Consider the following 24,192-nt stretch of genomic DNA (forward strand, 5'->3'; position numbering starts at 1 on the left):
TTAGACATTATAGTATGCTCAGCAGTTATGCAAAATTACAAAAGATGACACTAGTAATATTCTAATGTGGTCACCAAGTCTGTGTATTGTCCTCTGGGAAAATTCATAACTACTTTTAGCAGATTTTTCACTTTTATGTGGATATGGTGTTTAGAGATTTGGTAATGTAAAAACACATACCACACTGTAGTTGTGAAGACAACTACACAGTCAGCTTTGCTCTCACGCCCCCCATTTTGTTCAACTGTGTCGTAGATTTTGTGGTCAGTACAAAAGGCAGACAAACATGATTGTGAGCCGCTCTATTCCATGGAGTATAATGGAAGTTCCCCGGGCATCTTGGAAAAAGAAGGGGAGATGGCTCAGGGAATGGGTTTACACACATTTTTTTCAAATGTTTTGAGACAGAAAATAAATTGCTCACACAAGGGAGTTCCCTTGAACTCCCCTGGGCATTAAATCATAGACAATTGAAATTTTTGCTTTTACAGAACTTTGTTAAATAAATAGCAGCAGCAAACTGATGTTGGATCTCTATGTGCTTTTCTCTTTTAAACTAAGGCAACATCTGACTAAGAACAGCTCTTCTCTGGTGGCCATTTTTTTATATTATTTTTTAATTGCTTCCCTGCTCCCTCTCCCTCCCCTCCTCCCCCATTCCCCACCAGCCCCCCAATCCCCCACCCAATCCCCACTCCAATCCCCAGGGAGGGTGAGTTCCACCACGGGATCTCCAAAGTCTGTCATATCATCTGGGGCAGGACCTAGGCCCTCTCCTATATGTCTAGGCTGAGAGAGCATCCCGGTATGTGGAATGGGCTCCCAAAGTCCATTCGAACAGCAGGGTTAAATACTGATCTATTACCCAAGGCCCCATTGATAGCTGAGGCCTCCTCAATGACACCCAAATTTAGGGGGTCTGGATCAGTCACATGCTGGCCTCTCAGCCATAAGTCTGGGGTCCAAGAGCTCCCCCTTGTTCAGGTCACCTGTTCCTGTGGGTTTCACCAGCCTGGTCTTGACACCTTTTCTCATCACTCCTCCCTCTCTGCAACTGGATTCCAGGAGATCAGTTCACAGTTAGCTGTGGGTGTCTGCCTCTGCTTCCATCAGCCACTGGATGAAGGCTCTAGGATGGCAGAGAAGGTAGTCATCAGTTTCATTATTGGGGAAGGGCATTTAAGTAGTCTCTCCACTATTGCTTAGTTTGCCAGTTGGTGTTATCCTTGTAGATCTCTGGAAATCCCACTAGTGTCAACTCTCTCATCAAATCTGTAATGGCTCCCTCTATTATGTTATCTCTCATCCTGCTCTCCTCTATTCTTCCCCTGACTCAACCTTCCTGCTCCCCCATGTCCTCCTCTCCCCTCCTCTTCTCACTCTCTCTTTCTCCCAGCTCCCACTCCCCTCCCCTATGCTCCCAATCTGCTCAGGAGATCCTGTCCTATTCCCCTTCCCCAGGATTCCATGCATATCTCTGTTAGGGTCCTCCCTGTTTCCCAGACTCTCTGGCAGTGGAATCTTAGGCTGGCACTCCCCTGATCCATGTCTAAAATCCATATGTGAGTGAGTACATACCATGTTTGTCTTTTTGTAACTGGTTTCTTCTAATGCCATCCATTTACCTGCGAATTTCAAGATTCCATTGTTTCTTTCCACTGAGTAGTACTCCATTGTGTAAATGTTCCACATATTCTCTATCAATTCTTCTGTTGAAGGGCATCTAAGTTGCTTCCAGGTTCTGGCTATTATAAATAATGCTGCTATGAACATAGTGGAACAGACATCCTTGTTGTAGGAATGTGCATCTTTTGGGTATATACCTAAGAGTGGAATTGCTGGGTCTTGTTGTAGACCGATTCCCATTTTCCTGAGGAATCTCCATACTGATTTCCAAAGTGGCTGTACGAGTTGGCACTCCCAACAGCAGTGAAGGAGTGTTCCCCTTTCTCCACATCCTCTCCAGCACAAACTGTCATTGGTGTTTTTGATTTTAGCAATTCTGACAGGAGTATGATGGTATCTCAGAGTTTTGATTTGGGAAGCAAAGGCAGGCGGCTCTTTGTGAGTTCAAGGCCAGTCTGGTCTACAGAGTGAGTTCCAGGAGAGCCAGGGCTACACAGACAAACCCTGTCTTGAAAAACCAAAATGATAATAATAATACAAAGAAAAATGAAATGGTAATAAGTTAGAGCAGTTGTTCTCAACCTATGCCTGTGACCCCTATGGGGTCGAATGACCCTTTCACAGGGGTTGCATATCAGATATCCTGAATATCAGATATTTACATTATGATTCATAACAGTGGCAAAAACAATTATAAAGTACCAGCAAAAATAATTGTATGGCTGGGGGTCACTACAACATGACAAGTTTTATTAAAGGATCATAGCATTAGAAAGGTTGAAAACCAATGAGTTAGAGAAAAAGTATTAGTGGGAACCAACATGCCAGCTGTATCATAAAATCCATGTAACCCCATGGAGACCCTTTGAGAAATTGCATCTCAATCATAAACTAAAGCTGATAGAAAAATATGGGCTCTGGAACAAACATCAGGTCTGGAGGGTTAAATTTACCTTAGCCAAGATCCACAAAGCCACCCAGAAGCTGCTGACACTGAACTAATTAATAGGTTTCATGGCATCTTCCTGAAGGCAATGTCCTGTTGCAGCAAGTTATTAGCACTGGAGTTCTGGGTGAGGAAAGATTAAATTGTATTATATGTGAGCCTGAAGATTGGGGATTTCTTGGAGAGGCAGCTTCAGGAACAGGTCATTAAGACGGGCTAGCAAAGCCTATCCACTATGCCTGAGTGCTCATCCACCATCACCACATCAGGGTCCACAATAGGTGGTGAACATCCTGTGGTGGTTTGAAAGAAAATGGCCCCCAAAGGGAGTGGCACTATTAGGAAGTGTGGTCTATTGGGATGGGCTTTAGGTCTCTTTTACTCAAGCTTCTGTCAGTGTGACTGTCAGTTGACTTCCGGTCATCTGCAAGATGTAGCACTCATCTATTCCTCCAGCACCATGTCTGCCTGCACGCTGCATGCTCCTGTCACAATGATAATGGACTGAGCCTCTGAACTATAAGCGAGCCATCTTAATTAAATGTTTTCCTTATAAGAGTTGCCATGGGCCGGGCGATGGTGGCACACGCCTTTAATCCCAGCACTCAGGAGGCAGAGGCAGGTGGATCTTTGTGAGTTCGAGGCCGGGCTGGACCGATAGCCTCTGAAACAATACAGAGAAACCCTGTCTCGTAAAAACCAAAAACCAAAAAAAAAAAAAAACTGCCATGGTCATGGTGTCTCTTCACAGCAATAGAAACCTTAACTAAGACATCTCCCATCCTTCACTGTCTATCTGGACTCCCAGAAGATAGACTTTTCCCTATGCTCTCCTTATGGTAGTGGCCACCCAGGCCATATGAGCCATATGAGGCGAAAGAATGATAAGAAGGACCAAGGTGGCACAGCTGTAAGGATGAGGAAGAGGATGAAGCCATACCTCTCTGGGCTGGAGGATTGTCTAGTTTTCCACTTGGCTCATAACACTTTGGGGGAATCAGTGGATCAAAGATGATTTATTAGATAGGTAAAAGAAAATTAAAGCAGACATCAATTCTTATATATAAACTAGTGCATGACTCACATAGAAGTGTAACTTGAATGCGGAGATAATGGAATAAACAGCAATCTTGACTCACTGTCAGGGTGTGTCTCCCACTCTCTCTCCATATTGATAACATCAACATGAAAACACACCATCTACCTCTCAGAGAATAAGAGTTTATTCTGAAACCAAAAATGAGTGCCCATGGCTGAGGAGCATAGCCTTGGATTACCCCAGCCTCTGTCTTCCCATGTGGTAACAGTCTGACGAGGGTTTTTGCAGCAGCAGAACTAAGTTATAAATGAAGGCACTTTTTAGAGACAGGTGGAGACACCAGGTGGTGGAGGTACAGCAGAAGTCGAGAAATCTGTGTGTCAGCCCAGAGGCTGACAATGTTCTCAGCACTTTGGATGGTGGGAGCTGGTGATCTGCTAATCTAATGCATCACAAGGATGTCAGGTCAGGCCCAGAGGTGAGCAGAGAACTAAAGATAGCCCAGAAGAAATTATGATTAGACTTTGGACCTGCAAACATGTCAACCCCTGTACCATCACTGAAATTTCGGTCATTTAATCAGCTTTTCAGAGAAGGTTCAGTGAGAGGTGTTTAAAGGACTTCCATTAATAACAGCACACCAAACAATACCCTGAAATATAAAATATCTATTCTTAAATGCCCATAGATATTCATTAAAAACTGGCCACTTTTCAGGACTCAAAAATTGTAAGGAACAAAAATAATATAATTACATATATTAGATATCTATTGTGACATAACACAAACTAGCATCTTAAAACAATGAGAATTTCTCACAGTGTCTTTCTTTGGGTCAGAACTTCTAAGAACCACTTGGTTGTATTTCTGGCTGTATGTCTCTGATACCAGGTCTCCTGTGAAGCTGGAGTCAGAATACTATCCAGGCCATGGGCTAGTCTTGGGGTCCCACTAGCTGATGATCCAATTCTGTGCTTGCTCCCATGGTTATTAGCAGGGTTGAGCACCTCATTGGCCCTTGGCTCTCCTACTCACCTCATGGACATCTCCACAGGGGAGCTGTTTTCCTTCAGAGTAAGACCAAAAGAGCAAGCAAAAGAGATAGAAATTGCCCTTCCTGGGAAGTTTCTTGGAGGGGAAGCCCATCCTTTGCAATGTTTTGTTTATAAGAAATGAATTATCACATCTAGCCCAAACTTGAGGGAGTCAATTATACGGGGTATGAACCACGAGGTAGGGATCATATCAGAGAATGCCTCACACATGGCACAATTAGAGATAAAATCCAAACCAAATCACTTGAAAAGTAACTCTCTTAAAGTGCTAAGAGGAAAAGGAAAGAACATTTAAAATTGTTATAGTCGAATTAATAATCTAAGAAGATAAGAGCAAAATTTATGGGCTGTCACCAACATTGCACTTGGTGACAAGTTCTCTTGTTCATTCATGAATATTGATTGTTGTCTATACACCAGACAGTCTGCAACTGCTAGGAACACATGGAGTTAATGAAGGCAATGTATAGATTTGTATCAATGAGAGCAATTTCTTGTATAGTGATTATGATAAACCAAGTTCAATTCTGGACAATGTTATATTCACTTCTATTTAGTTATTTAGCTATTAAATTAATTGTGTGTGTGTGCTGAAGTATAGAGAATTTAAGTGACTTGCCCAAAGACCACATAGCTAATAAATATCAAAGTAGACATTTTGTACAAGCATTCCTAGCTGTAGATTCTGTCCAGTAAACAATAGATCATCTGCCTAAATTGGGCAAAGGAAGAAACAAATGAAGACCAGATTTGTTGATCATATGGATGAAGTAGACAGATAACTCCAGCTAGAGTGAATAACATGAAGGAGTCTGTTCACCTTGTTGCTTTGCTTTCCTTAGGGCATTTGTTACTATCAGAAATATCTTTGTGGATTTATTCATCCATCTATAATCTGGGGATTTAACCATCCATCCACCCACTCACCTATCCATGCTTATTGTCTAGATCCCCTCCTAATTAAAATGCATGCTCCAATAGGGTATAGAAATTAGATACACAGTGGAGGGACTAGGCCCTGCCCCAAACGATGTGACAGACCTTGATGATCCCCATGGAAGGCCTCACTTTCCCTGGGGAGCGAATGGGGCGTGGGATGGGGGATTGGTGGGGAGAATGGGAGGATGAGAGGGAGAGGAAACTGGAATTGATATGTAAAATAAGATTGTTTCTAATTTAAATAAAACTTTATAAAAATAAAAAAGAATAGCATATTTCACAGATCCTTTTCTGGTGCCTAGTTCTGGGATGTATCAGGCTTCAATAATAAATATCCAATGCAAGAATGAATAAATACTGCATAAAATACATACTTGAGCATGCACTTACCTGGACAGGAAACATTTCTAGGCATGTTCAATCACCAATAGGCTCATAGCAGCCCATTTCCAGTAGATGTATGATAGGTTCTTTAACTTTTTTTTTCTCCTTCATTTGCTCTTAGATGCAGAGTTAAGGAGGTGTCAGAAGAGCAAATCCTTCTCAGGTTGATAACCTGGCAAGGACAGACAATGGAGATTCAGGTGTGATGGGACTGTCTTTGCTTTCAGGTGCTCAGAATTTGAGTCGAGACTCGAAGGCTATGGCAAAGAACTGGAAACTTTTAGGAAGCGCGAAGTGATGACTACAGAAGAAATGAAGAACAACGTGGAAAGGCTTAGTGAACTCTCCAAGAACCTAGATCTCGCAATGACAGAATTTGAGGTTTGGAACCTTGTGATGGGGACTTAGGACTCCAAAGTCTGGTCTTTCTGGTTTAGTTTATGAACACACCTGTCAGGTGCACAGCATTTTTTTTGCCTGGCCCACTGTTTCATGAGTATGTTCAACTACCTTTTCTACATGGTGTTTACATTTTATCAGGTGTTTGTAAGCCATGAAGTACCCAAAGAAGTTACAACAAGGTACCTACTTATGCATGTTGTGTATCCAATGTGTGCTGAGTGATATGCAAGGAGTTTCATATAGCTGTCTCAATTCCTGGAACAAACCTTTGAAACTTATTATCCCTATGGATGCCCACTTTAGTAGGATAAAAAAGACTTGGAGCCATTTAGCTACTGCCTCCAAAAGTCAATTAGCAAGGTGTTTTGCTTTAAAAAAGTATTGATAACTCTTCCTTTTGAGACAAGTTAATGTAGGAAGGCTGGTAAACAATCATATGAACAAATAAATTTCATGTAGAAATCATGAAAATGAAGTCTACAGTATGTTGGAAACAAAGGTAAAAAAGCAAGCATCAAATTATTAGTTTCCAGCAGTTAGATCTCAGGTACCATGGCCCTCAAAGGCAGCAGAAGGACCTTCCTGCTAAGTCTGCCCCATTGGATGAGTGTCTGCCCTCCTCCACTTGGCTTTGTCAATGCTGAGGAAGTTGTCTTGGAGGTTTCAGGGGTTCTAGAGAACCACCTACCCAGCAGATAGCCTCTTCTTTTTCTTACAGTTGATTAACAAGGAAGAAGAACTGTTGGAGAAGGAGAAGAGTTCTTTCCCTCTCCTGCAAACGCTGATGACCAACAAAGTGCCCTATGAGCAACTGTGGGTAACAGCCTACGAGTTTAGCACCAAGTCAGAGGAATGGATGAATGGTATACCAAATTCTAACCCTTTCTGCACTGTGGGGGTGGGAGGGTTGGAAGTGGGGATGTGGGTCCACCCAGCCAGTTCTGAAATCACATTTGCTCTTTGAATTCCAATACTCTGGATTAAGACAGCCACACTTTATGTTTTCTGATGTAATAACAAAGGGAGACAAAGAACCAAAGAGTAAGAGACCTGTATCCAGTTTTAAATCCCATCATCACCCAGAGTCTTTGTCATGGTGATGATTCCAAGAAGAGGAGAGAGATTGAAAACAGAGCTTCTGCAGTGCTGCTTTAAGGGCCAGACTGCCTGAGGCATCTAGAACCTACCCTTCACTCTAGGCTTTGAAGTCTAGAGAGGCAAATGTGTGCATAGCATCAACAGAAAACAGTAGACATGAAAGGCAAGAAGAAGGAAGGAAAAACCCTGGGTGGCTTTTGGATTTTGGTTCTAGCAGTTTGGTAGGCCTTGTCTTGTTGAACAGAGAACCAACAAATTTGTTAGGAGAAAAACTCCTTCAACTTGAATATACTGCAGTCATCCACATAGGAATATTACTTATTCAGTCAGTATGGATTATGTTATATTACACCATAGCATATTTTATACATTATATACAATAAAATATATTATTTAGTTATTTACATATTAAAAGTTATATTAGATTACATGATAAATAATATGTAGTAAATATGTAATTTATATATTAAATTAGGCTGTAATATAATATATTATTATATCTGTATGGGTTTTAGGAGATGGGCTTGCAGAGGGTGATTTATTGGGAAACAGTTGATTTTCATTAAGGCCCTGGAAGCCATCTCTGCTCAGAGTATTAGAAGGACAAAACCAGAGATCTGGACATCCATTTCTAGGGCTTCAGTGAGATAAACTCAGCGGAATGGACATCTTTACTGGGTCTCTCTGGGCAATTATGATTGTTTTCTTTTCGAAAACATCTTTTATCATTCTTTAACAATTTAATATGTGTGTGTAATGTGTTTTGGTCAGAATCACTTATTCTCCTCTGCTACTGTTTTCTTAAGATGGATTCCTAAGAGAAAATGTCTAAGATCCAAAAGGCATGTTGTGAAAATTAGTAAGGTTTTAAAAATGACTCTTGTAGGGGAAACCTGACTTTTGTTATTGTCTTCTAGAACAGTGAGGTTTTCATTCCCTCGTCTAGCAATTTGTGAGAGTCTATTTCTTACTCTGTACAAACCTAAAGAAGGCAACTTTGAAAGTTGTGTTTGATGATTGGATGTTTAAAGTGTTACCTTACTTTCAACTTAAAAAACAAAACAAAAAAATTTTTCCCTGTTTGCCATTGAAGTCAAATGTGTACGGAGAAACAGAATTCCTTGTGCTATGGCCACCGGAAGCTCTCCTGGATGAAGCCATCCTCTGGCTTCATCTCTGTACCCCTTGGCCTGAATCACTGCCTGAGAAAAGAGGGTCAGAAGTAGCTCCCGTTCCAATTGTTCTGTCAGCCCCTAATTTTTCTTTTAAGATTTAATTTTTAGTGATTTGACAAAAACACTGAGTTGCTGAGGCACGTTAAGTGAGTGGAGTTGCATTTGGTCTAGGCAGCCCTAAGGAGTTGGAGGGTGTTTATAAGTCAGTTAGCTATAGCATAATACAAGAAGTCATGTTAATCTAGAACGTTCCAACAGGAAGTAATGCATTACCATGGGGACATAGGGAGATTTGGGCTGAATGTGAAAGCCAATGTTAAAAACTCCCTACCAAAAGAAAAAAGGGGGGAGGGGAGAAACTAATATTTTGAAGTACTTTAAAAACGGAAGTGTCATTCATTTAAAATGTATGTGTGTGGGGGAGGAGCCTCTCACTGAGCCTGGAGTTCCCCATCTTGATTAGACTGACTGGTCAGAGAGTCCCCACAATCCACCTGTCTCCCCTATCTCACTGTTATGTTGAGGTTACAGTCACACAACATTTCACCCAGCTTGGTTTATTTGTTTGTTTGTTTTAACATGGTGCTGGGAATCCAAACTCAGGTCCCCTTCAGTCAATGAGCTTGTAATCTTTGTACTTCTTTCTTTTTAATAATTTCAAACTTATGTTAATTATACTATTATATATTATATTCTCAGAACTCTAGAAGGCTCCCACTCCCCAACTGTTATTTTACAGCACATTGAAGTCCTTTTAATACTACTAATGTGGCATTTAACATTAATTGGAATGACTAACCCCCTGAGTGTACAAGCATTCTATGCCTAGGGTGAAATTTGCCCTTCTGTTTATACTGTCTCACACTGATTCCAGTCGTCCTTCTAGGAGTCTGTTGTTACCGTGTATGGCAGGTGATAGTGTGAATGCCTGCTCAAGGCTCTACTGGTCAAGCAAGGACTTCAATTCAGATCAAGGCCCATCCTCAGAGGCTAAGTTCATTTCATCACTACTGGCACCGTTCTCAAGTCCAGGGAGTTAACACATGAAAGAATCTCCATCATAGTATGAATTGCTCTTTGTTCCAGGTCCCCTCTTTTTACTGAATGCCGAGGAAATTGCAGAGGATATTGGGAATATGTGGAGGACGACCTACAAGTTGACCAAGACCTTGCTTGATGTGCCTGCGCCCAGGCGCTTAGCAGAGAACGTCAAGTTGAAGATTGAAAAGTTCAGGCAGCACATACCTGTCCTCAACATCTCGTGCAACCCAGGCATGAAGGACCGGCACTGGCAGCAGGTTCTTGTCACCCCCGGTGTGGTCCAGCCTGCCCCACCAGGGGTGTTATGATAAAGCTTGTGGGGAACCTTGCATGGGGGACCTTGACGGATTCCAGGCTAGGGTGACCGAGGTCGGGAGACAAACATGCCAGGCAGATAGAGCTTGAGTGAGTTTTATTAGAAAGGGAAGGGAGGGGCAAGGAAAGAGAAAAGAGGTAAAGAGACACAGAGAGAGGACAGAAGAGAAGAGGGAGACAGAAAAAGTCCTGTCTGCCCCAGGGGAACAGCAGGAAGGAGAGAGGGAAAGAGAGGAACAGGAAAGAGAGCTTGTCTGTCTTTTTAAAGGGATCCTTTGCACCTGTGTGCAAACTATGCAACCATGGAACCCTGGGCTGACCAGGGTACTGCCTGAGTTCATTCTGCCAGGTGACGGGAAAAAGCCAGCATAATGCCTGAATCCTTAGACTGGGGACCCTGGGAAAGCAAGAAAACAAAATCTACTTTAGGCCTAGGAGGCATGCTGGTTTTCAGGACAGGAATGGTGGATCATGGGATGAATTTCCTGTCTTATGACCAGCTTGATCCTTTTTGCTGGGCCCACACTACTCGTGTGTAAATATTCTAGACAGTGATTACAGTCACAATGAGAAAGCTTTGATCTGCTCCTCCAAGCACAAAAAGAAAGTCCCCCCTTTCTGGGGCCTTGCAAATGACCTCAGATGATTCCTGTGCAGGCTATCTTTGGTGGGGAGTTTCCTGGCCACACAGGCTAGGTTTAGAAAGAGTTTGGCACATTGGGTGTGTTGGGACATTCCCATAGTCCCAGAATTTGAGAAGCTGAGACAGGCTACATGGTAGATTCCAGGCTAGCCTGGGCTACAGAATGAGGCCCTGTCTCAAACAAATAGACAAACAAAGAAGTAAGTTGTACTCTTTTTAAGTTCTTTAAGCCTATAAATTAGAGCAATAGTCATTTATTCTTCCTAAAAATAGTTAGGATTTTTATAAGCAGAGAAGTGTGAGGGTGATGAGTGTGGCGTGAACCCTAAGCACGAAAAAGAAGGCTCGCTGTGTTTCTAAAGAGATTGCCAGATTCAAACAGCCTTAAAATGCCCTCTGCCCGGGCGCTGCTATGTGGAGTGAGTGGCAAGGCGGCCAGCTTGGCATGGGCAGATTCCTCTCTAAGAAATATGCATGAGATTGAGGTCATGATCTCTGGGAGGAGCCAGTCTCTCAACACATCACATTAAATGAAACCCAGCCGAGCCATGATGAATAGCATATTGATCTCCACAGAAAGACAGGGATCTTAATACACCAGTGGTTCAAGATCTGTCTGCAGAGAGGAGCAATCTTCGGTTTCACAGCTAAGTGGGAGACTCAGGACCCCAGCAAGGGTTGGGATGCTGTGCAGGAAGGCAGGCGACAGGTCATCACGTGGGCATCTACCCTAAAGGGAATCTGCAAAGGGCTTCTGGCCTTATGGATGCTCGTGGGGCTTCTACCCCCATGGATATAGATGACCTAGACCTTTGACCTGTGTGGGGAGCTAAGAATGTTGGGTGGACAGGTGACTTCTTATAGTTCCAAATTTCTCCTTGATATGGCACTAGAACTTCAAAGTGTTTTCATCAATATTTAAAGAACACTCCTTAGGGCCAAGGGTGTAACTTAGTCATAGAGTGCTTGCCTAACATGTACAAGCTTCTAACTTTGAGCCCCAGCTCAATTTCAAACATATTTTTTAAATGCACTCCAGGGGTCTGCATTCCTTCTCTCTGGTGCTTCCTCTATCAGCTCATGTGTAAGCACTAACCCCCTCCCCAGGCATTCTTAGTTCTCATCATTTCTAATATTCCCTAGACTTACAACTCAGAAGTGATCTCAGCTCACTACTGGAGGTATAAACTCCCAGACATTGTGTTGCACACTTTATTTGAATTCTCCCATTTCATCTTCGACAACTCTTTGAAATAGGGACTGTTACTATCTCTAGTTCACAGGTAGAAAAACTGAGAATTGAAAATATTAAGTTGCCATATAGCTTGTTAGTGTACCAGGAAGGAGTTGGAATCCAAATCTGTTTGGCCTAAGTAAAATAGTGCCAAGAGGGCACTGAGGGGTGAGGATAGAAACAGGCAGAAGGGACAGTGGATCAAAACTAACAGTGGAATGTAGCCCCAGGAAGGAAGGAATGAGTCTCTAAAATGGGTATCCATTAGGCTGAGCAGGTAAGAAAGGGCATGGATCACCAGATATATGAGGGGCTATCCCCGCTTAGGTTCCCATATCTGTGACAGCCCCAAGCCTGTCAAAACTACAATCTGCCCTAATGTCTCTCCTCAGGAGACCCATTTACATAGATTCTGGTTCTGGCAAAAAGGCTCTAAAAAGTAAGTCACCTGTTATCTCTCAAGGCCTGAGGACACATCTTCTGGGGTTCTCAAACAGCTGGGCTGTGGTTTCTGGCCATTTGAACTTAACACAGCAAAAACTAGTGTCCTGTGTTTGGGTCATACACTTTATAGATACCAACAAGGTATTGCTGTTTGGGTTTAAAACAAGATTGGACAAAGAAACATATAGCCAGTGCTATGGACAAAATTTTTCGAAAAGCTCCAAGGGTGCTGTCCCTAAGAACAGAACCAGCTGTGCATAAGTGCTAATGCTCCTGGCAGCCACACTTTAAGACTGCAACTTTTTTTTTCTTTTCTTTCTCTTGTGGTAGTGGGGTTTGAGCCTAGTAAGTTGCATACGTGAGGTGAGTGCCCTGTCATTAAGCTATGTCCCCAGACATATTTTCTAAAGTAAAAGGAAATAAATAAAATAAATTTCATAGATATATCCTATCTAAACTAGTATGTATTATCATTTATTTACCCATCGACTGTGAAATCAGTAGTGTGAAGTTTTTAGTACAATATTCAGAACACATCTCAATTCAGACGAGTCATGTTTGAGAGATGTAGAGACCATAAGGGACTAGTGTCTACATAGAAAGCACTGTTCCAGGATCTTAGAATTAGAGAAACAAATGCCTTGTCAATATTTATCTGTAAGAAATAATTAATTCATCTTGCCAATCCCCAAGTCCTCAGTTTGAGCCAATCACTATGCTGAATGCTTTATGAAAGTGTATTTTAGCCAAAGAGATAATCCATGTGCTGCTGCATTTTAATATATAAAAAGAATAAATGGGGCCAACAAGATGGGTCAGCAGGTAAAGGATCTTGACACCAAGCCTTATAGCCTGGGTTTGATCCCCCAGACCTATATGTCAGAAGGAGTGAGCCAATTCCTGCAAACTGTCCTCTGATCTTCACATGTGTGCTATGATATCCAGGTGCATGGGACACAGACACACACACACACACACACACACACACACACACACAGTATTTTCAATAAATGAGAGGTCAAGGCTACCAGGAATACTTGTGCAGTTTGTGCACTGTAAAATTTTGCCAAACGCTACCTTTGTCCAGAGCTGGTCAGTGTATGGCACAGACAACTGGGCACAGGGATCTGTAGGAGATATTAGAGTTTGTGGATAGCATTTATTGGAGTCAGAACTGGATCCAAATCCCAATTCTGCTGTTTATTAACTGGATGGTCTTAGACAAGATAATTTTTCCAACTCAGATTCTTTAGATGTAAAGTGGGAATAACACATTAGCATGCTCTTCGTGGTGCTAGGGGTCTGAAATAAGTCTGTGAAACTCTTGAAACAATACTGTTCACAGTAAGCCCCCAATAAATGCTTATTATTTTTAGTTTATTACTGTACTGATCCTCCAGAGGTCCCCAGAACCCAGATTGGAAGCCATTCCAGTTCTCCGATTTAATCAGGCTTTTCCTCCATAAATACTGGTGTCTACCAAATACCAGTTGTCAAAGACACAGGGTAAGACAGAGTGTGACACAGCACCCACACTCCTTTCTGCTCTGCTGTTTTCCAGTCCTCTGGCAGCCAAATAGAGGTAACATTCAGCAATAGATGATTTTTTTCATGCAGGCACTCATTCCTGCTTCAGTCCTCATCTCTTCTTTAGCATGGAGGACCCTGGTGCTCCCCAGCTCTTCCTTCACTCAGAGCTTCCTTAGAGATGTGTACCATCAATCACCTTTCACTTTTAATTTTGAGATGGGGTCTTACTAAGCTGACCCAGCTAGCCTTGAACTCACTCTGTGTAGCCTAGGTAGAGCTAGAAATTATGATCCTCCTTCCTCACACTGTTGAGTATCCGGGATCACAAGCCCAGCATGGGGGCTCTTTTAAAGGGGAATCCTTACTATTCCTCAGTTCAGAGCACTGGGAGTGTCTAATAGACCCTCCCACCTCACTCAGAAAATACTACAGCTTGTCATGGACCCCTGAAGCATAACTGAGGCTCTGTTCTGGCCTTTGGGTGCTCGCTAATTGATGGGAGACAAACTTGGGGGACACCAGACACAGTGTGGCTCTGTAACAACCTCCAGAGCCCTCAGACCCACAGTGTCAGACTCAACAACCATTAGTTCCATGTAGTCATTTGATTGAGTATGATGAGTTAGTTAAAACTAATTGAACACACAAATTCAGTTCATCACTCACATTAGCCCCAGTTTTAGTGCTCAACAGCCTCCTGGAACTAGTGGCTACAATACTGGACAGAGCAGATAATGAAATGTTCCATCCTTATAGAGGTTCTACTGGACAGCACTACCTTCCACAACCATTCCCTGACTCCATCCTTCCTTTGCAGATCAGTGAGATTGTTGGCTATGAGATAAAGCCCACGGAGACAACGTGCCTGGCAAACATGCTGGAGTTTGGATTCGGCAAATTTGTTGAAAAGTAAGGGTCATCCCTTATTCTATACAGGTTTTGGGTCAGGGGTCACTGTGATCTCCTAAGTCAAGGTGAATTAAGGCTATTAATGACCCTACTTGAGCTGATTTACCGAAGTGTCTCTCTCTCTCTCTCTCTCTCTCTCTCTCTCTCTCTCTCTCTCTCTCTCTCTCTCTCTCTCTCTCTCTCTCTCTCTCTGTCTCTCTCTGTCTCTCTCTCTGTCTCGTGTGTGTGCGTGCTGTAAGGGTTGGGACTAGAAAGAGGGATTTTATTTCAAGGAGAAACTAAAAACACATGTTTTCTGTGAACCTGAGTCTCTGCTCTGCTCAACTCTAAGAACTTAGAACAAACCCACTCAGTCTTTCATGGGCCTGTTTCCTCTTAAAGGGCAAACTAGGAGTGACCCTCGAACTGCTAAAGCCCATCACCCACTGTGATGATGATCTTTTTTTCTCTCTTCCCAAGTGCCCTGGAATTATAGGGTGAGAAATAGTATTAGCTGAATGGCTATGTTTATTTCTGTTTGTTGGGAGGGGTGAGAATATTTGCAGGTGTGTTTATGAGTGTTGGTATACAGATGTGGGGGGTGTGGGTGCATATGTCTATGTGCATGTGGAGGCCAGATGTCAACTTTGGGTGTCATTCCTTAGGAGCCAAATAGGTTAGCCTGTCTGGTCAGCGAGCCTAAGGGATCTACTAGTCTCTGCATCCTCAGTGCTGGGATTATAAAGTGTGCCACCTCTCATCACAAGATTTTTTTTACCTGGGTGTTGGGGTCTAACTCAGGTCTTCACACTTGGATGGCAAACATTTCACTACTGAGCCATCTTCCACCCCCTCAAATACTGTTTTTAAAATCAGTGATATTCAGAATTCTATTTGTTTTCCATACTTCCTTTAAAACAATAGGCGGACTTTACATTACCTCAACCAAACTCTGTTAGACAACTCAGATGGGAACTACAGGAATGCTCGTGGTTCTCAGGGTTTGGCAACTAGAGCTACTGCATCTCCACCATAGGGGATCTAGTTAGAAAAGCGTGTTCTTGGGCCCCACCCAAATTGCTGGTCAAATTTTGGGGACAGGCCTGGCTATCTGTATTTTTTTTAATCCTCTGTGTTAGTGCTGTCCAAGGCAGGAGCCAAGCTAAATGCCATGAGTGAGCCCTTGGCATGCAGCTAGTCTAGATCCAATGTACTGGAACTTTCACATGCAGGCTGGCTTTCAAAAGCCTATCAAGAAAATAATGCTGATAATTTTGTTTTGAGACAATCTCACTTTGTAGCTGTGGCTGGCCTTGAACTTGTTGTGTAGACCAGACTGACTGTAAACTCATAAAGATCTGCCTGCCTCTGCCTTTGCTAGGATTAATGATGTGCAAAAGCCCACCCAGCAGGAGGACAATTTTTAATACCCATCTTTAAAATGATCACATTTTGAATGGAGTAAGTTATTATCAATGATTTCATCTCTTGCTCTTCTTCTAATGTAACTAACAAACTTTTAAATTACATATGTGGTTCACATTCCATTCTAACTGGCAGTGGAGTTGACAAAGTCAAGGATGGTGCTGAACATCCTCACACATAAAACAGCAGCCTCCTATGACAAAGAAGTATCTGATGCTGGGTGGTTCCCTTCCTTACCTACCAGAAGGGTCACACCCCATAACTGGATAGGTTAACAAAAGAAAAGCATAACAAATGTATTTGACCAAAGTTCCATATCATGGAAGACTTCTTAAATGAAGATCTACCTTCCCAGAGAAAAAAAACAGTTTTATGCTTAGAGTGCATAAAAAATGGATGGCTATATATAGAAGTGATTAGATAAAGGGACCCTGAACTAATGGAAACAGATTAGGAGAGGGAAAGCCTTCACAGCTGAATGCTCAAATTCCCCGTGCCTTCTCGATATGTAGCATTAATTCCTTCATCCTGGATATGGAGCAGGAACCTTCTGGAAGGAGAATCAAATTTCTTTCTGTACATCTCCTATGCAGGGAGGTAAAGGAAGGTCCCTTTAGAAGGAAGAAGTTGGATTTCTATGACTTGTTTTAAGGAAGGAATCTGGAGAGTAGAAGGAGTTCAGGGAAAGCCTGAACTTTCAAATCTTCTTCCGGTACCTTCTGCTCGCTATTTTTTCAATGTCCTTGGAATGACAAAGCACCATGCTTTGGGGTACTGCTTTCTAAGTCTATCACCCTGTGCTAATTTGTTAGAGATACTATTACAAAGCACCACAGGCTGGGTGGCTTAAACGACAGAAATTTATTTTTCATAATTGTGGAGTCTTGAAGTTCACAACTATATGCTAGGCTCCTTGAAGGCCTCTCTCATTGGCATATAGATGACCATCTTTTCCTTGTGGCTTCACATGGCCTTCTATTTCTATGTGACTGCCATCAACTCTTCTTATAAGGACACCAGTCATGCTTGATTAGGCTCAGCCTTCATGGCTTCATTTTAGTATAATCACCTCATTAAAAACTTCAAATATAGTGACATTTTGAGCGATTGGGGATTAGAACTTCAATGTGAATTTTGGAGAAAAGCTCAACTTATAACAGCCCCAAAAGACAACAGTACTCAGAATAGGAAACACATTGGAAATAGTTGGCAAACCTTAGAGGAAACATTTTGTTGGAATTAAAGCTTTTGGAAATTTCTTCTGACTGAGCTGAAATTCCTCCTTGGGTGTTTCCTCTGCCACCTCCTGTTGATGCTGGTTCTTGCATGTTCTCTCCTCAGGCTGGAGCCCATTAGTGCAGCTGCCAGCAAGGAATATTCTCTGGAGAAAAACTTGGAGAAGATGAAGTCAGACTGGGTCAACATGACTTTCAGTTTTGTGAAATACAGGGACACTGTGAGTCAGTCTAATGGGAACTCCCTGAAAACAGCCCTGTGTGTTGTGTAGTCGATACAGACATAATTCATCAAGTATTGCAACAGACCTCACAGAAGAATAAACCTCTGCATGTGCAATGTCCCCCATCATCCTTTCTCTCACATTCCACTGGAGCTGAGCATTGTGATATCAAAAGGTTTTTTTGACCTAGTTCAAATGAATGGAGCAAGTCTCCTGAATTAGCATGTCTCAAGAAGTACACAGACTTATATAACTACACACACACACACACACACACACACACACACACACCAACTCAAGTCCTTCAGAAGCATATATGAGGTTGACAACAATGCATCCTACTTCCTAAATGCTAATGTGTACAGGAATTCCTCCAGGATCTCGTTAAACTGATTCATGCAGACTAGACTAGGGCCTGAGGTTCTGCAGGACTAGTAAGTTCTCAGACACTTACATAAGTTTGAATTGTAAAAATATAAATTTCCTTATTTTCATGGGTGCTTACAGATAGCTTATGAGTTTGTGCAATGGACGTGGATGTGCATCTGCTTCGATAACCCCAGGGTCTAGTTTGCTCTTGTGGTGAAGCATAGGGTAGATATGGCGGCTGCTGCCCAGTACATTGTGGAGGACACATATTCACATACTGCTCCCCATTGGCACCTAGAGCAGCATCTCAAATGCTAACTGCACAGTAGAATCATTTAGGATGTTTAAAGAAGAAAATCACAATTGATTTCTTTTCCTGCTCGTCCACCCTCTGGGTGCTTGAGCATCTACACTTGCCCTCCTAGTTTTCTTTTCTTCTTGGAGCCTATTCTTGCTGGGAAAGTGCTCTACCACATAGCCACACCTCCTGTACTCCATTTTCCAATTATTCAACATAGAACCAAAACCCTGGAGATCTGAGCACTTCCCTTTTCTCAGAGCAACATCCTCCTCCTGTGATTTCTTTCTCCCTTTGATTTTGATGGTCACAATGCCTTGTTTTCATCCTTGGATAAGAACCATCCATGCGCCAATTGGAGGCAGGAGAACTGGAGGCAAATGAATTCATTACTGGGTCTCTCCCAACAAGGCCAGGCCTCATTGGCTCCTTAAGCTTGGAGCTGCATGTTCTGATTGGATGAGACACTGCTCTAGAGGTTGCTGGGCTGTGATGAAGAGGCCAGCCATGGACCTACAAGCAAGTTCATTATTCCTAATCCATCTTCAAAGTTTATGACTGAAGTAGCATCAACAAGAAGCAATAACAAAATGACAGTGAAGATACCAGTCTATGAATAGCTAGACATGCTTTCCAGACACACTGAGAAAAGATAGAATATATCCTAAGCCAGATTTAGTCCATATCTACAATTACATCATCCATATTTGCATACACATCTATGTCTACAAGCTTGAAGGAAGTGAAATCAAATCAAGCAACACTAGATTTACTGCAGGTGGCAGACTCTTAGCAGTCTATCTGCCACAATGACTCAGGGGAAATGGTGCCGTCCATAGGAACTGACGCTGAAGACACAATACCCTTATATGATAGCAAAATAGAACTCAATGAATGTATAAGATAGAAGTTTCCAAGTTGGGGTTACATGTCTATGTACTTTTATCATGTAACCACTATACATAAAACAAACGAGCAAAGCTTTGTTTACATGGTTATTAAATTTAATTAACTTAATAAGTGGAACCTATCCGTTAGCAGCTATTTAAAAAAACTCATGAAATGAAAAAATAGTCTTTGAATTTCATTTTAAAATAGCTATAAGAACCCCTATGATTGGCTGCAGTACATGAATCTAAGTATTACCCAGTGATTGGAAGCTGATGCTCCCTGGAGGAACCAGGAAATCAAATGGTCAACGAGGCAGACAGTTGGGGAAGATGACTGTATTTTCCCCCAACTGTAGGTGCATATCTGGGTTAGGTTGATTCCTGCAAATAAGTCAAACAGTAAATGTTGTTTCTTTGGTTTTCTTTCATTTTGTTTATTGAGACAGGGTTTTATAAAGTAGCCCAGCCTGGCCTCAAAATCATGATGTGCCTTCAGCTTCAGTCTTCAGAGTTCTGGGATAACAGGCATCGCCCACTGCTTCTACCTGGCAGTAGTGCTTTTAGTAACCAGTGTGAGCCAGGTGTAGTTTTTACTTCAGAGGCTGAAGTGGGAACATCTATATTGAGACCCTGTCTCAAAATAAATATTTTATAGTGAGAAAATCTTGTGAGACATAGATGCTTATCTCCCTGGGATGGGACTCTGTACTGTGAGGCCATCTAGAACCTTCTGAAATCAGCATGGATAATGGGATATATGAAGTAAGTGGGTCTCATGATTTTGACTTTGACTGAGTGGACATCTTTATTGGCAGGATACAAGCATCTTGTGTGCGGTTGATGACATTCAACTGCTACTCGATGATCATGTGATAAAGACCCAGACAATGTGTGGCTCTATATTCATCAAGCCTATAGAAGCAGAGTGTCGGGTAAGAAAATAGCCATTGTGTATTTTGTTATGGCCCATGAGATCTCAGTTTCTCAGATGAGGGGTGGAATTTTCAAGTTAAAACAAAACAAAACAAAACAAGTGTCCCTTTCCCTGAATGGACAAAAATGAAAGGAGTAATGAACACAAAACTATAATAATATAAAATGACCTGTGGAGCCATTGGAGCAGTCTGCTGAAAGAGTAAATGAGGCTTGAATATGCCAAACAAAAATATATTTGCCAAGTGTTTTATAGTCTATAATAATCTAGAAATGAACCACATGACCCTAGGAGTTTAGCCTCCCTTGATCATTGTCTATAGAAGTGGGATAGGTTAGCAGGTGGTGTGTAGAGTTCAAGGGGTAGAGTTCAAGGGAAAAAGAAAAAGTGGCATAGGCCTCCTGGTTCCAGACCTCTGGGTTTGTATTTTGACTCTGCCTTTACTGTTAGCTGTGTGACCTCGCGAAGCTATTTGAATTATTGGGTTCAGAGTCTGCATCTGTAAACATTAAGTTTGTTAATATCTTCATTTTATTTATTTGTGTGTGTGTGTGTGAGAGAGAGAGAGAGACAGAGAGAGAGAGAGGGAGAGAGGGGGGAGGGAGAGAGGAGAGATGTGAGACATGGAAACCAGAGGACAGTCTTGGCAGCAGTCATACTGTTTTTGTTTTTAAGACAAGAGTTCTCACCAGTCTGGAGCTTGTCAAGTAGGCTGAGTTGACTGGTCAGTTAATCCCAGATACCTGCCTGTTTCCGCCTTTCCAGCACTGGGATTACAAGCATATGTCACTACACCCAGTTTTGCTGCTGTTGTTTTTTTTTTTAACCTGAGTTCTGGTATAGAGGAAAGAATTTATATCAATTTATCTATTTCTCTAACCCACATACATTTGTTAATATCTCATAAGGTGATTGAATTAAATTGCTTTCATACATACATATGCCTCCCTGACCATCACTCATCAAAGAATAAGCTTTACTATTTTTAGCTAACTAAAATGTAAGCCCCACAAGGTTAATGACCTTTTGTTTCATTATATCCATGTTCTCTGAAACAGTAACCATGTGAGATACATTTCAATAAATATTTGCTAAACAAGTGAATGAGTGAGTTAATGAATCAATGAATTTGTCCATCTGTGTGCCCGTGCACTGGATGTGTGCTGCAGAGTGGCAGATTACTGATTCATATTTGGAATTCTAAATTAACAGAAATGGGAAGAAAAGCTAGTTCGAGTACAGGAAAATTTGGATGCCTGGTTAAAATGCCAAGTCACTTGGCTGTACCTGGAACCAATCTTCAGCTCAGAGGACATCATAGCCCAGATGCCAGAAGAGGGCAAGAAATTTGGCACTGTGGATAGTTACTGGAAAGCACTCATGGCTCAGGCGGTGAGTTTTATCTCTTGCATCTCATCAGCAGGAATATTATCAAATAAAATTTAAATTTGACATTTTATATCATTGTTATGATTTATTAAAACTTCAAATATGGAAATATGAGATATGGAAAGGAGAAAATTTTTGAAATCTTACCTCCCTAGAGATCACTCTTAGCAGTTTACATTATTTGCCTATCATATCTAATGAGATAGAAGATTTTGTGATAACATTTTCACAAATCCCTTTAGATTTCTAACAGTGGTGCACATTGACACTCGGTTATTTAATGATTTTTTTGGCAAATGCGATGACTCAGACATAATCTTAGAAGTCAGAAAATACTTGAGAAGAACATGATTTTTCACTTTCTTACAACTCTGTTATGAGATACACAGGCTTGCATAAACTTGCTGTGATATTGCAGACAGTGGGGAGCAATACAGTCACCTGGGAGTGTCAAAGAGACCTCCAAAGCAGGAGACATTAGAACCAAGCCTTGAAGGATAAGTTACACGTGTATAAGGTGTATATCCTGAGAGGACCTATTTTTCCCTTTTTTGAAAAAAAACCTCAAATTGTGACACATGATCAGAGAATTTATATCAATGGAGAATATCTGCTCGGATTACTTGTAGTCTGGATTCTAGGGGTGAGGGATGGGAGAGACAGTTATATGACCCCACCAGTAGAACTGATTTTACATTAGTTATCCTTCTTTGGTTGCATGTTATAGAAACCCACTAAGTGTAGGCCAAGAAACATTATTGGGTGACTCATAGAACACAAGGACAGTAGAGTATCCAGGCCTCCCAAAGGGTCAATAGAGAGCCAAGGAAACCCTCTGGAACTCACAAACACTCTATGTATATTATACCCCTTGTCTATACTCCTCTTTCAACTTTGCCTGCTTGGGTTTCTCCCTGCAGACTGGCCTACTCTGCCACAGAGTAGCCAGTAGGAGATGATCTTTATACAGCCCCAAATCTCCTTGGTCAAGGGTTCGTTACAGACAGAACAGAATGCCATGGTCTATGTTTTAGACCCCCAAAAACACTCAGATGAATTTGATTTGATTAGTTTGTGATGCCCAAGCTCTGTCCAACTAACCATGATTGAAGGTGAGCAGTCACCCTGGGGAACTAGAAATATTTGGTTGGGCAGCATCACTAGCTGGTGGGTTGGCCATGAATTCATTACCATGACCAATCTGGAAACTTTGAGTACCCATAATGATTCTCTCTCTCTCTCTCTCTCTCTCTCTCTCTCTCTCTCTCTCTCTCTCTCTCTCTCTCTCTCTCTCTCTCTCTCTGTGTGTGTGTGTGTGTGTGTGTGTGTGTGTGTGTATAACACAGGTGAAAGATACCAGGGTTCTGGTGGCAGCTGACCAGCCAAGAATGACTGAGAAGCTTCAGGAAGCCAACCTTCTGTTGGAAGACATCCAACGGGGGCTGAATAACTACCTGGAGAAGAAGAGGCTGTTTTTCCCCAGGTATCCAGGATTGTTCTTTCATTTGGACCTACCCTCTGAGACCATACATATGTGGAATTAAAATTTTCATGTTACATTTGGATTCTATTCCATTCCTGATTCCCTATTCTCCAAGAGGGGACATCTAGGAATTAACATGCCTCCATGGCCATCATCTAGACTGAAGCTCAATGGACTGTGTGCAGGTTATATCTTCACTTAGGCCAGTCCATATTATTTCTGTTCATTAAAGGGCATAGAGGTCATGATTAATACCTGGTATTTAGGGCTAAAGAGACATCTCTTGGGACCCCAGCTTCTCTATTTATTCACTTGAACACCTTTAGGAAATCTGAGATTCAGGTTCTCCAGTATGAAATTGAGATATAATAATATTAATGGCTCTTAGTTCATGGGTTTTCTGTGCAAATCAGTGAACTACATGTAAAATGGAAGTGTTTGAGAAATATCAGATAATTTTTGGTCATTAACATTTATAGTTCCTGGTATGGTATTTTTTCCCACAAAAGTTAATGCTTTGTCTAAGAGTCAATGTGGGCTACTTCTGAGGGGTCTCACCTCTGAACATCTGTTCGTGTCAAGTTCACTGTGGCTGGTCACTCCATGCTGCTCAACTCAATTAGGGCATACTTTCTAGTGCCTGAAATCTCAGCATTTAGTAGGTGGAGACAGGACTATCAAAAGTTCAAGGTCATTCTCAGCTACAAAATTGGAGGCCAACTAGTGCTTCATGAGACTCTGTTTGAAGACAACAAAAAACTATAATGTGGCCTTATATGAAGTATAGTTCTCTACTCTCTACCAAGAAAAAATTGTATAGGGTTTTATAGCTAGTATGGTGATGATTTGAGGTCTTTCTGTGGGGGAAATTCCTTTGGTATCTATTCAGCACACTGTTCTCCGATGAATCTTTTCTCATTGACCCATATATTCTTTATTTGTCCTGTCTTATAAAGTAGCCATTAGCTGCGTGTGGCCATTGGATGCTATTTTTAATTTATTTTTTATTTTATGTGCATGTGTGTTTGGCCTGCATGTATGCCCATCTAGCTGTTGCATGCCTGGTGCCCAAGGAGTCCAGAAGAGGGTATCAGATCCCCTAGTACAGTTGTGAGCTTCCGTGTGGGTGCTGGAAATTGGATTGAATTTGGGAGAGGAGCCAATGATCTTAATTGCTAGCCATCTC

The 24,192-nt window shown here is 41.9% G+C and overlaps 1 protein-coding gene across 1 annotated transcript in view; it reads left to right on the top strand.

Moving 5' to 3' along the window:
- Dnah3 (dynein axonemal heavy chain 3) overlaps nucleotides 1-24,192 on the top strand; it is a 162,522-nt gene that overhangs the window by 30,144 nt on the left and 108,186 nt on the right. The window contains exons 16-23 of the mRNA XM_040755449.1: nucleotides 6,217-6,370; nucleotides 7,110-7,254; nucleotides 9,751-9,962; nucleotides 14,689-14,780; nucleotides 17,526-17,640; nucleotides 20,016-20,132; nucleotides 21,347-21,526; nucleotides 22,870-23,006. Of these exons, the coding sequence (XP_040611383.1) occupies nucleotides 6,217-6,370; nucleotides 7,110-7,254; nucleotides 9,751-9,962; nucleotides 14,689-14,780; nucleotides 17,526-17,640; nucleotides 20,016-20,132; nucleotides 21,347-21,526; nucleotides 22,870-23,006 (1,152 nt within the window). The remainder of the gene's footprint in view (nucleotides 1-6,216; nucleotides 6,371-7,109; nucleotides 7,255-9,750; nucleotides 9,963-14,688; nucleotides 14,781-17,525; nucleotides 17,641-20,015; nucleotides 20,133-21,346; nucleotides 21,527-22,869; nucleotides 23,007-24,192) is intronic.

This window comes from Mesocricetus auratus, unplaced genomic scaffold (assembly GCF_017639785.1).
Source record: "Mesocricetus auratus isolate SY011 unplaced genomic scaffold, BCM_Maur_2.0 Super-Scaffold_4256, whole genome shotgun sequence".
NCBI lineage: Eukaryota > Metazoa > Chordata > Mammalia > Rodentia > Cricetidae > Mesocricetus > Mesocricetus auratus.